The sequence below is a fragment of the Sapajus apella genome, unplaced genomic scaffold (genome assembly GCF_009761245.1).
Source record: "Sapajus apella isolate SASKATOON/1434 unplaced genomic scaffold, GSC_monkey_1.0 scaffold23, whole genome shotgun sequence".
NCBI lineage: Eukaryota > Metazoa > Chordata > Mammalia > Primates > Cebidae > Sapajus > Sapajus apella.
Window position 1 is genome coordinate 9,464,891 of NW_022436963.1, and position 13,786 is coordinate 9,478,676.

The 13,786-nt window shown below is 44.4% G+C and overlaps 1 protein-coding gene across 4 annotated transcripts in view; it reads left to right on the plus strand.

The window, feature by feature from the left end:
* FLNB (filamin B) overlaps window positions 1-13,786 on the plus strand; it is a 166,966-nt gene that overhangs the window by 81,430 nt on the left and 71,750 nt on the right. For all 4 annotated transcript variants that reach the window (XM_032290262.1, XM_032290263.1, XM_032290260.1 and 1 more), the window contains exons 5-9: window positions 5,317-5,435; window positions 6,590-6,667; window positions 8,271-8,433; window positions 9,180-9,377; window positions 12,596-12,733. In XM_032290262.1, the coding sequence (XP_032146153.1) occupies window positions 5,317-5,435; window positions 6,590-6,667; window positions 8,271-8,433; window positions 9,180-9,377; window positions 12,596-12,733 (696 nt within the window). The remainder of the gene's footprint in view (window positions 1-5,316; window positions 5,436-6,589; window positions 6,668-8,270; window positions 8,434-9,179; window positions 9,378-12,595; window positions 12,734-13,786) is intronic.

A 13,786-nucleotide genomic window follows, 5' to 3' on the forward strand; every position in this document is an offset into this window, starting at 1 on the left:
AAATATGATGAAAAGTATAGCATATTAAATACATAAACCAGTAGCATTGTCATGTATCAAGTATTGTGTATTGAACGTAGTCGTATGTGCTATATATGTTTCTATGGCCGGCAGTGCAGTGTGTTTGTTTATACCAGCATCACCACAAACATGTGGGTAATGCGATGCATTACTGCAACGTCAGCAGGCAACAGGAATTTTTTGGCTCCATTTATAATCTTATGGGACCGTCATCATATGTGTGGACTATTTCTGACTGAAACTTCATTATGCAGCAAATGACTGTTTTAGCAAATAAAATTGAGTTATATATAATGAAGAAGTACAATATAACCAAGTGGGGTTTATTCCGGGGATGCAAGGCCTGGTTCACTATTAGGAAAAAAGTTAACATAGGCTGGGCATGGTGGCTCATGACTGTAATCCCAGCACTGTGGGAGGCTGAGGCAGGCGGATCACCTGAGATTCGAGACCAGATGACCAAGATGAGAAACCCCGTCTCTACTAAAAATACAAAATTAGTTGGGTGTGGTGGCAGATGCCTGTAATCCCAGAATCCCAGCTACTCGGGAGGCTGAGGCAGGAGAATCGCTTGAACACGGTAGGTGGAGGTTTCGGTGTACTGAGATTGTGCCATTGCACTCCTGCCTGGGCAATGAGAACGAAACTCTATCTCATAAAAAAAAAAAAAATGAAAGAAAGAAAGAGAGAGAGAGAGAAAGAAAGAGAAAAGAAAATCAGACTAACAAAGAAAAATTACATGATCATATCAATTGATGCAGAAAAGGCATTTGACAAAACTCAACAGCCATCCATGATAAGAACTAAAAAAAAAGAGAGAGAGAGAAATGGAGGAGCTGTCTTAATTTAATATAGAGTGGCTACTACAAGAAACCTACAGCTAACATTATGATGAATAGACTGAATGTGTCTCCTAAGAGGAACCAGGCAAGGATGGCTGCCCTGGCCACTCCTATTCAACATAATGCTGGAAGTTTTAGCCAGTGCAGTCATGTAACAAAAGGAAATAAAAGACATTCGTATTGGAAAGTAAGAAATAATACTGTCTCTATATTTCCATATAATTTAATGAACAAATATACACAAAAGTTAAAAATAGCATATCCTGTTTATAATTGCTTTTAAAAAGCATAACTGAACCGGGCGCGGTGGCTCACGCCTGTAATCCCAGCACTTTGGGAGGCTGAGGCGGGTGGATCACGAGGTCAAGAGATCGAGGCCATCCTCGTCAACATGGTGAAACCCTGTCTCTACTAAAAATACAGAAAATTAGCTGGGCATGGTAGCGCGTGCCTGTAATCCCAGCTACTCAGGAGGCTGAGGCAGGAGAATTGCCTGAACCCAGGAGGCAGAGGTTGCAGTGAGCCGAGATCGCACCATTGCACTCCAGCCTGGGTAACAAGAGCGAAACTCCATCTCAAAAAAAAAAAAAAGAAGCATAACTGTAATAAAACATATATAGGACTTAAATGCTGAAAACTACAAAAACACTGATCAATAAGAGATCTAAATAAATGGAGTGATATAATGTTTTCATGGATTCTAAAAGTCAAATAGTAAAGATACCACCTCTCCTCAAATTGTCATTCAGGTCTGATGCAGTTGCTGTCAAAATCCCAGCAAAAGTTTTTGCAGATAGCAAGAAGATTAGTTTAAAACATATATGGAAAGGCAAAGGAATTAAAGTAGCAAAAACAATTTTGAGAAAGAAGTACAACATGGAGGAATCAGCCTTCCTGCTTTCAAGGCTTACTCTGTAGCTACAGAAGTCAAGATTTTGTGGTATTGGTCAAGGATAGAAATTATAGATCAATGAAACAGAATTGCAGGCCCACACAAATATGCACAACTGATTATTGACAAAAGTGCAAAAGTAAGTCATTGGATGAAAGAACCTTTTCGGCACGTGGTGGCAGAGAAATTGAACATCCATAGGCAAAACAAAACTAAAGCAAACCCCAAACCAAAAACCAAATAAATAAAAAGCCCCATATAACTATGAAGTTTTAGGAAAAAAAACACAGAAGAAAATCTTTGAGATCTAGGACTAGGCAAATAGTTCTTAGACTTGACACCAAAAACATGATCCATTAAAAAACAAATAAGCTGGACTAAATCAAAATTAAAAACGTTTTAAAGTTTTAAGAAGGATGGTCTGTTTCAAAGACTCAACATGGTACATGGTGGTTAGCCTTTATGTGCTGTTGAGGGTTTACTTGCATCTAAGGGTGTACTCCTGGTTCACCCACTGTTCTGCAAGACAAGCTGTCCTAGCCCTCACCTTAAAAGCCACCCAGACACCATCTCAAATAGAACTTGAAATGTTGCTGAGACTGGGATCTGGGGGCTGGATTTTACTTTAAAAAAACAATTTAAAACCTTTCGCAGTTAAGAGGATGAATAGACAGGCTAAAGACTGGGAGAAAAAGTTTGCAAACCATATGTCAAACAAAATACTAGTATCTAGAACATGTAAAGAACTCTCAAAACTCAGTAGTTAAAAAACAGGCAAACATTTAACCAAACAAGCCAATAAGAAAATGGGCAAAAGACACACACAGTTTCCTCTGAAGAGGACATCCATATGACAAAAAAGCACTTAGAAATTTGTTCAGTGTCATTAACCATGAGAAAAATGCAAATTAATCCTAGTACACACTATCAGAATGACTAAAATAAAGAGTATTAATAGTGATAACACTAAATCCTGGAAAGGATGTAGAGAAACTGAATCTGGATCACTCACACATTGCTGGTGGGAATGTAAAATGGTGTAACTACTTTGGAACACTGTGTAGTAGTTTCTCAGTAGAGAAATAGGCTGGGCAGTGGCTCATTTCTGTAATCCCAGCACCTTGCGAGGCTGAGGCTGGAGGATCACTTGAGCCCAAGAGTTTGAGACCAGCCTGGGCAACATAGGGAGTTTGCATCTCTACAAATAATTTTTAAAAATTATCCAGGTGTGGTGGTATGCACCTATGGCCCCAGCTACTCAGGAGATTGAGGCAGGAGGATTGCCTGAGTCTGGGAGGTCGAGGTTGCAGTGAGCTATGATTGCACCCCTGCACTCTGGCCTGGGCTACAGAGTGAGACTTGGTCTCAAAACAAAAACAATCTCAAAAAACCATACATGCACCTACCATATGGCCCAACCATTGCACTCCTTGGCATTTATCCCAGAGGAATGAAAACTTAACTGTGTAGGAGAGCCACTGTTTTTCCTTCTATATTCTCACAGCTAAAGAAGAAAACTTTTCTCATCATCTCCATTACTCCTCTCAATACTTCATTTCTGGTCACCAAAATCTATGGATTTTTCCTCCCATACTGACCAATTCTCCAATTCTGTGTGGACACCAAGTAGGTGTCCTATAATCAATTCCATTCAATTCTGACACTGTCTACCTGAAGTTAGTGCAGACCCCATGAAGGGATCAGTCCCTCAAAACTGCCCCCAACTTCAGGGGCCAGGTCAGAAGTGGTGAGTCCTCAGGCTACCCACAACTTCTTTCCAGCTTTGCTACAAATCAGAGGTTCCTGTTACCCTTCCTCATGTTACACTATTTGCTAGAGTGGCTCAGTGGCTCACAGAACTCAAGGAAACACCTTTAGCTTGTATAGTGAGGATATGATAGAGCAGACAGATAATCCACCAGGTGAAGTCCACGGGGCAAAGTTTAGAGGGGTTTTGAACACAGGAGCGTCTGTTCCCATGAAGTTGGGATGGGCCATCCTCTTGGTACATGGATGTATTCATCACCCCAGAAGCTCTTTAAACTCCATACTTCAGGGATTTTTGTGGAGGCTAAGTCACGTAGGCATGATTGACATTGACGAAGACTACAGCTCCTCCCCCTCCCCGTAGGATGGGGAGTGGGGCTGAAAGTTCTAAGCTTCTGACCATGACTTGTTCTTTTTGTTGATCAGCCCCATTCCAAAAGCTATCTGGGAGTCCACTAAGAGTTGCCTTATTAGAACAGAAGATGCTTTTGTCACCAAAGATATTCCAAGGGGTTTAGGAACTCTGGAACCTGGGGAAGAGACCTACATATATAATTTCTTACTATTTTATACTTATGTTCACACACATACACACTCCCCCCCACACCCCTATGTACAGATGTTTACAGCAGCTTTACTGGTGATAGACAGCTAGAAACAACCCAGATATTCTTCAGTGGGTGAATGCATAAACCATAGTACATTTATAAGTATTAGATACTCAGCAATAAAAAGGAAAAAAAAAACAAAACATTGATAGAAGCAAAAACCTGGGTGAACCTATAGAAAATTATGTGTAGTGAAAAGACCAGTCCTAAAAGGTTACATAGTTATGATTCCATTGATGTGACATTATCGAAATAATACAATTACAGCGTGGAGAACATATTAGTGGTTGTCAGGGCTAAGGAGAGAATTGGTGAGGTTATGTGAGGACAGCAGGAGGGCTCCCTGTCTATGCTAAAGGGAATGTTCTCTGTTTTGATTGTATCAATATCAATACCCTAGTTGTGAGATTTAATCATCGTTTTTTACTGTGTTAACATTGGGGAAACTAGGTAAAGGTCATTATTATTATTTTTTGAGATAGAGTCTCGCTCTGTTGCCCAGGCTGGAGTGCAGTGGTGCGATCTCGGCTCACTGCAACCTCCACCTCCCCGGTTCAAGCGATTGTCCTGCCTCAGCCTCCTGAGCAGCTGGGACTATAACCTCACGCCACCATGCCCAGCTAATTTTTTGTATTTTTAGTAGAGACGGGGTTTCACCATGTTAGCCAGGATGATCTCTATCTCCTGACCTTGTGATCCACCCGCTTCGGCCTTAAAGGTGCTGCATTGTTTGTTATAACTGCAGGTAAAATCTATCTCGACGAATTTGTTCAGTCATCTTAAAATAAAAAGGTTAATTTAAAAAATGGTTTAATGTAATTTTTTTAAATGTCAAGCAATACAATAAATGTTGTTAATGAGAAATAAGTTTTCCTCCTCCCCACTGTGTTGCTTCCATCAAGGCAAGCCCTGCTGCTACTTACTAACCATGTTATTTTCCATAATTCTGTGTAGACTCCTGACCGAGGTTCTCTGAATATCAAAATTGGATATTGCTTCAATAACATGGACAAAATTAAGACTTTCAACCTGTCTCATTGTCTTTGCCAAGGCAGCTTGTCCCCGTCTCCCACATAGGATCTGCAGGGCTGGGTCCCATCTGTCAGTTCCCTGAAAGACACAGTGGGTGATGGCTCATGCCACACCCTCACCCGGCTTCTAACGTGTCTGTGTAAACCTGTGGCAGGAATCGAGCCCACTGGAAACATGGTGAAGCAGCCAGCCAAGTTCACTGTGGACACGATCAGCGCTGGGCAAGGAGACGTGATGGTGTTTGTTGAGGACCCAGAAGGGAACAAAGAGGAGGTATGTTGGAGGGTGCTGCCTCTCCTTTTCAGCACCTCATGGAGCTTTTGGGGCTTGTAATGGGGCCAGGGACTGTGCCTCCATTTTCCTCATTACAGCTCACAACCAAAAGTGTTTTTTTAACCAAAAGGATGCTGAAGATTATAGCTGTTTAAGTCACCTATCCAAGAGCAGAGCCTGGAAATTGAATTTAAATTGATTGCCAGGGACACAGTGTTTAATAAAATAAAGGACACTTTGGATTTAGCAAAGGTACCTTGTCAGTTGAGGTTTTATTTTTATTTTTATTTTTGAGATGGAATTTCGCTCTTCTTGCCCGGGCTGGAGTGCAATGGCACAATCTTGGCTCACGGCAACCTCTGCGTTCCGGGTTCAAGAGAGTCTCCTGTCTCAGCCTCCCGAGTAGCTGGGATTACAGGTGTGTGCCACCACACCCGGCTAATTTTTGTATTTTTAGTAGAGACAGGGTTTCACCACATTGGCCAGGCTGATCTCCAACTCCTGACCTCAGGTGATCCACCCGCCTCGTCCTCCCAAAGTGCTGGGATTATAGGCGTGATCCACCGCGCCCAGCCTCAGTTGAGGTTTTAGATACTGATGGCCAGAATAATAAGATAGTCTTGCCCTGTTCTCTTCCCACACTGGCCATTCTTTGGTTCCTCCCTCGGAGCCTTTGCACATGCTGTTCTCTCTCACGTATTTTCATAGGACCATGTTTTGTTACTGGCATTTAGCATAGTTTGCAATTCTGAGTTTAATGATGGACAGTCTGTTTCCCCCGGTGGGGCGGGGATTGTGCCTGACTTACTCACGTTTTATTTTTAGTACCTAACACTAGGCTTGGCATTTCATAAGCTTTCAATGAACTATTGAGTGGATAAAGGTTTTAGGTTTCTTGCTTCGTCTTCTCTCTTACCTAGAGAGTGCCAGCCTGACGCTGGACACTGGAAAGTCCTGACTCTGTTATGCCTCAGCTCTGCGTGTGACTTCAGGCAGCGTCTCTCCTGAGGCGCTGTGCAGGGTTAGAGGGACAGGAGTTAGCCAGCACCTTCACTGTTCCCAACCTGGCAGCTCCTGCAGAACCTCTGCTGACACAGCATGCTCCTTACTCATACCTGGCGCCTTTTCTAACTGTCACCCAATTTCCCTCCTAGGCACAAGTCACCCCTGACAGCGACAAGAACAAGACATACTCTGTGGAGTATCTTCCCAAGGTCACGGGGCAGCACAAAGTAAGATGAAGCAGCATGGCTGTGCCTTAGGCTGCTTTGGGGCTTGTTCCGATATATGGAGATGAGAGATAGCCCAGGAAGAAGAGTGTTCTTTTCTTCTTAAGTGAATTTCTGATTTCTCTTTCTGATTATAAAAGGGTCTATGTGTATCACTGAAAATTGGAATCCTTAGGATTCCGTCAACTAACTAGGCTGAGTTGTTTGCAATGTCGTAAGATTTTTCTAACTCCGTCTAGGTAGCTGATGGTTGCAGCTGTCTGTCTGGAGCGTAGAAGCTGTGGTCACCAAACTATAGATGGGCTCTTTGTCCTTGATTCTTTTTTTGGAGACAGGGTCTTGCTCTGTTGCCCAGGCTGGAGTGAAGTGGTGCGGTCTTGGCACACTGCAATACCTGCTTCCTGGGCATAAGGGAGCCTCCCACCTTGGCCTCCTGAGTAGGTGGGATTACAGGCACCCACCACCATGTCCAGCGAATTTTTTGTATTTTTAGTAGAGACCAGGTTTCACCATGTTGCCTAGGCTGTTCTTGAACTCATGACCTCAAGGTATCCTCCTGCATCTGCTTTCCAAAGTGCTGGGATTATAGACATAGGCCACTGCAACCTCCTGGCTCTTTGTCCTTCATGCTTTCTTAAGTACTCCCCTTGGAGGTGCTCTGGAGGGACTGTCAGCTTGATGGAGCCTGATGCTGGAGGAGTTCAGCTGAATAGAGTAGAGGGAAATGGCCCTCTCAGCACCTGGAGAAATGATGGGGACTGAGGCCTCAGGCCCTTTGTCTTGGCAATCTTTTGAGTTCTGTTTGAGATCCAGAAAGGTGGCCTTTCGGGCAAGGGCTAAAAGAGCCTGTTTTGCAGGAGAGTGTGGTGACCCAGGAGTACACTTTTCATTGGAAGAAAGCCCTCAGCAGCACGTAAAGGCCAATCCCATCACGTACCTGTCCAGACTTTGGGATATAGGCCGTCCTCACCACCTTGCGCTTGGAACAATGGCTTTAGCTTTCTCTTAGACTCTTAGAATATGAAGCATTTGGAGTAAATGCTCTTGAAGGGAGCATTTATGATGTAATTAGTTCATTCCAGTCAAGTATGGGTTCCCATGAAACCCAACCCAATTACCCCTGAAAAATTTCAAAGATAAGAACAGTGACTCAAGTTTTAGATGGACCTCATTCTACTTTGTCCCAAATCCATGTATTTAAGAATGATCTTGGTCCCTTGAAAAAACAGTTTGGCTGTGGATTTGAAATCCTGGAACTGCACATTTTATTCTGAGGGAGAGAGCCCATTCAGTCCCCTGAAAGGAGTCAATTTCCAGAGATTGAAATGTGTTTGTTTCCTAGTAGAGAGGCTAAGTGTATCTATGGTCAGCATTTTAATTTTGCTAAAGGTGTCATGTCCCAGACTCAGCTGTACGGCTGACGGGGCCAGGTGGGAGTCTCATTAAGGCTGTTAAACTTGGTCCCAGGCTCCTCGTCCTAGACACCCTTGTGTGTGCCATCATGGGCGGGTAGGAGAGAGGTGATCATTAATGTATGTGGCTTGATGGCAGTCTTGCTGGGCACAGGGAAGTGGTTATGTATTTCTCACCTATCTGTCACCTACAGGTCACAGTCCTCTTTGCAGGACAGCACATCTCCAAGAGCCCATTTGAAGTGAATGTTGACAAGGCTCAGGGAGATGCCAGTAAAGTCACTGCAAAGGGTCCAGGGTTGGAAGCTGCAGGGAACATCGCCAATAAGCCCACCTACTTTGACATCTACACAGCAGGTAATGTGCCTCTCCTCCATGGATCTGACCTTTGGGCTTTCTTCCAGAGGCGGAAATATAATCCGCAGGGATTTGAAGGCCTGACCTTTTGTCTTCTAAACCAAATAAACAATCACAAAGACAGTTTTTTCAAATGTGCTATATTCTTAGATTTTTTAAAACCAGCTTTTCTTCTCTAAAATCCTCAAGCTTCTCTTGACTAAGACATACATCTTGAATTGTCAGCTTCTTTTTCATGTCAAAAATAGAAAATGCAGAAAAAGGAAACATTCAACCCTAAACCCCTCTACCCCTAGAAAATAGTTGTTAACATCTTGGTGTGGACCTCCCTGAGAGCCTGTCTGCCTCCTGTTTGCATTTTTTCATTTTTCTTTTCTTTTTTTTTTGAGACAGAGACTCGCTCTGTTGCCCAGGCTGGAGGGCAGTGGCGTGATCTCTGCTTACAGCAACCTCCGCCTCCTGGATTCAAGTGATTCTCATGCTTCAGCCTCTCAAGTAGCTGGGATTACAGGCGTGTACTACCACGCCCGCTAATTTTTGTATTTTTAAAGTAGAGATGGGGTTTTGCCATGTTGGCCAGGCTGATCTTGACCTCCTGACCTCAAGTGATCCACCTGCCTCGGCCTCCCAGAGTGCTGGTATTACAAGCGTGCGCCACCATGCCAGCCCTGTTTACATTTGTACTCAGCAGCAGTGAACTTTCAGAGAGGGTGACCTGGGCTCATGGAATGCTTGCGTTCTCGTAGGAGCTGGTGTGGGTGACATTGGTGTGGAGGTGGAAGATCCCCAGGGGAAGAACTCTGTGGAGTTGCTCGTGGAAGACAAAGGAAACCAGGTGTATCGATGTGTGTACAAACCCATGCAGCCTGGCCCCCATGTGGTCAAGGTCTTCTTTGCTGGGGACACCATCCCTAAGAGTCCCTTCGTTGTGCAGGTTGGAGAAGGTGAGTGCTGGGTGGCTGGCCATATCTGCTTCTTATGTTGGAAGCTGACTGCACAGCTGGGCGGTGAGGCCAGGAAAACAGTCCGGTCCCAACACTGACCTTACGCCTATCCCTCTTCTGCCAGGGCTGCTTCAGCAGGAGGTGGCTTACTTTGTCTTCATATATTAATATTAATATCTTCTGTGAGCCACACAGAGAACTAAGTGCTTTACTTATATTAACTCATTTACTTCTCCCCAAAACACATGTACAGGAGAGTCATTATCCTTTGTGAGGGAGGTGGGACTGAGGCAGTAGGAGGCTTTGGCATCATGACTGAAGCTAGCAGCAGTAACATGGGCCCTGCAGCCTCGATTGCTTGGCCTTTACTGGCCCAGGCAGTTACCACCACTGCATCTAATCATTGCACCAGCCTGTGTGTTACAGGTGCTATTGTTATCCCTAGCTAGCAGGTGGAGATGCTGAGGCTTAGATAGCATTCGCTGTCAGTACTGTAAGGCATCAGTGGGGCTAGAACGACAAACTCTGTTGGCCTTACCCCTAACCACTCTGCTAAACTCCCTCTGGCGCCAGGAGTCTATGCATTTTTCTCAAATGTTGGACTCTTTACCTCTGACTTTGTTGGCCCCCCTTTTTTTTCTGTTTTGTTTTTCAACTGTACTACCTTTTCTAACTCACACTTGCCTTTCCCTGTTCTGTCCTCCGAATCTGCGTCTGCAGACATGGCTTCCTCTTCCGAATCCTACCTCTGGGCCAGCCTGGACACTGAAGCTGTTGGCTTCCTAGTTGAGACCGCTGGGCCAGAGGCCTCTTGCTTGGTAAGGGCTGGTTGGGTGGGACTTCCTTGCCAGTTCTTTGTGCTGCTTATGAATATTAGCCAGGCCCATGCTCTGTGTGATTTTAGGAGACTCCTGTGCAGGTGTTATGACCGCTTGTCCAGCTGGAGCCCAGACCCACTCTCTAATTGCCTTTAAACACATCTAGGGCTTTGCTAGATGGTGGTGCCCTTCAAACTCTTATATGAACTGAGCAGTTACCCTTTTGATGTTGAGACCGTTACACATGTTCCTAATTTCCATGAATGTGTGTGTGTGTGTCATAAGACACATTAAAATGCTCCGAGGAAGTCCTGTCATTATATTGTGACTTACTTCTAGTATGAACAACTTTTCTCCCCTTGATAAAGAAAAAACAGGCAAAAAAAACCTCTAACATATTCCTGAGCAAAGCTCTTTTTTACATAAGAGACCATTTTGAATAGCTTTCCTAATTCTACTGTTGTTCCAACCTTTCCTCCCTCATGGACTTCCTTTTTCCCTTCTGGCCCGTACATCCTATACTATTTAGCATTTAATTAATCAACTTTTTCTTTTAATTTACTAACATTCCCTCTCTCACCTAAATGATTTTATATATATATATATATATATATATATTTTTTTTTTTTTTTTGTGGGAGGTTGGGGGGTGGGAAGGATACGGGGTCTCACTCTGTCTCCCAAGCTGGAGTGCAGTGGTACCATTATGGCTCACTGTAGCCTTGACCTCCTATGCTCAAATGATCCTCCCACCTCAGCCTCCTGAGTAGCTAAGACTGGAGGTAAGCAACACGGTGCTTTTTTTTTTTTTTTTGAGATGGTGCCCCACTCTTGCCCAGGTTGGAGTGCAGTGGTGTGATCTCAGCTCGCTGCAGCCTCTGCTTTCCGGGTTCAAGCAATTCATGCCTCAGCCACCTGAGTAGCTAGGACTACAGGTGTGCGTCACTATGCCTAGCTAATTTTCTTTGTACTTTTAGTAGGCACAGGGTTTCACTATGTTGGCCAGGCTGGTCTCAAACTCCTGACATCAAGTGATTCACCTGTCTTGGCCTTCCAAGTGCTGGGTTTACAGACATGAGCCACCACGCCCGGCCTAATTTTTTGCTTTTTATAGAGAGGGAGGTCTCACTATGTTGCCCAGACGGGTCTTAAACTCCTGGGCTTAATCAATCTCCCTGCCTCAGCCTCCTAAAAGTGCTGGGTTTACAGGTGTAAATGATTTTATATTAAAAGAAACGTTATGTCACTTTCACAATGGAAAACCAAAGTCACTTGCCATAAAACGCCACCATAAGCTTATATTCATCCATAAACCATCTAAAATCATCTCTAACTCCAAAGGTGTGTGTATGACTCTTTGGGAAGCAGTTGTTTGCCAAATAGCCAGCTAAGGCCATTGCAGGAAGGAGGAGCCAGAGGAGGAATTACCTTCCATCTATGGAGTAGAGAGTCTCATCTTCCGGAGTCTGTGACCTTCCTGTATAGAGAGTTTTCAACTATGCAGTGTCAGACTTGGAAAGGAAAAGCCACTTAATAACATGACATTTCCCCCACTTGTCTCCCGTTTCTGTTTACTGAAAATATTGTCCGTGCTGGGATTCATTCTAGGGCATAAAGGTATCTTTTATCAACTTCCAGATACCATGGAATAACCATGGAACATTAGTTCTGTGGACATTTCAAGCAAGGCATATTAGAAGCTATCTTTGTCCTTAACTTTTAGACTTACAACTTTAGGTTTTCAAGCTAGACCCGGAAATGAAATCAGCAGTGGTGTTTACTGCTAATTATTGCCTTTACAGCCACCCACATTCTGAAGGCCTTGTAATAGACGGCACTGAAAGATTGGTCTGCCTCAGCCGAGGTGGGGCTGAACTGGTCTCTTTCTGAGCTGTGTTGGTTGTTTTTGCTTGGTCGTTCAGGTGGAAGACAACATTTGGACACTTAGAAATGGCTGACCCAGGGTTTGGAACCCAGACAGGCATTTTCAAGTACTACATTTTCCAAGAAGACTTGAAAAAGTCCAGTCTATCCAATTACTGGGCCCTTGAGTATGGCAGTGAGGTTTGAATAATGTCCAGGACTCAGCCCTAACTCCCTTTCACAAATGAAAGGTTAAATGCTGGTACCAGAAGCACAGCATGGATTCACTGTGCTCTCCTGTTTTCTTTGCCAAAGTCACTTTTCTCCAGTCCTTCTGTGGTGTGGCTAGACAAAGTTATGTTGTGTTCATATTTGCTAGCCTGGTGTGCTCCCTGAGTGGGACCCCTGGTCTTGGGCAACTACTGCATACTGTTTGTGCAAAGCAAATATTTTCTTGGCGGGTGGCTCCAGGTTACCTTGGCTTTCACGACTAACTAAAGAATGAAAGATTGAATTGATGTCAAAACTGTGCTTGCAGCCTGCAATCCAAATGCCTGCCGGGCCAGTGGCCGAGGCCTGCAGCCCAAAGGCATCCGTATCCGGGAGACCGCAGACTTCAAGGTTGATACCAAAGCTGCAGGAAGTGGGGAGCTCAGCGTAACCGTGAAGGGTCCTAGTAAGTGTTCCTTTGTTTCTCTGTCTCAGGCGTGATTTTGGCTAACTTTGCAGCCATGGCATATGGATTTCATCCCATGGCCAGTTCTCCTCAATTTATCCCAGAAGGCTATGTCAAGGATTTGAGGCTATCTGGGCTTCTTGGGGAAGGGAGCAGGGATTGATTAGTAATGTCTGCCCTGGATGCAGGAGGTGAGGACAGTGGGTGGCTTGACAGCCATCAAGACTTCTGGGAGTAGAAAAAGCAGTGATGTAAAGGAGTTGTGGAAATGCTGCTGTTGGAACAACTGGAAGTGGCTCATTTTTTATTTTAGAAATCTAGGCTCAGAGAGGAAGACACTTGCTCAAGTCATACAGCTGTTGTAAGCATCTGAGCTGGAATTCAAGCAGTCTCCAAAGTCAGTGATTTTCCCACTACAGTTACATTTTATAGAGTATGAAATTAAGTCAAGTACTTAATTACTATGATCAGTGCTTATAGAAGGAGAATAAAATTCCCCAAGATAAAGCTTTCTTTGTAGATAAATGCCATTTGCAGAGGGACAGGTTAAACTCTGCAACCCATTCTCTCTCCCTCTTTTGGGGAAGGAGATAGCAGATGTGGGGATGGTTATCTTCCCTGTTCCCTCTCTCCCTTGGAACAGAGAAGCATTTCAGCACTTCTAGTCTCAGGTGTAGCAGACTTTCATGGTTTTACTCCCACGTCTGTGGAATCTTGAGCTTCCTGGACCAGGATTACTCTTACCCTGTGTTCCCAACAGGCTGGGGCAGGAGCATTCTGAGCTCTGGAAAGTTAATATTTGACTTCACAGCACCAGGCTTTGGGGCAGGCTGTGCCCTGAGGGCAGCCGAGGTTCTAGACTGCCCAGACCTGGAGTCAAGCTGCTTGGAGGCTGTCTTCCCTCCCAGATTATTGCAACAGGAGACAAGGAGGGGTGTGTGTGTGTGTGTGTGTGCCTGCATGCGTGTGTGTGTGTGTGTGTGCGCGCGCGTGTGTGTGTGTTCTCCTGACCTTGGATACTTGCTTGACTCAACGGTTTTCCTGGCCAAACCT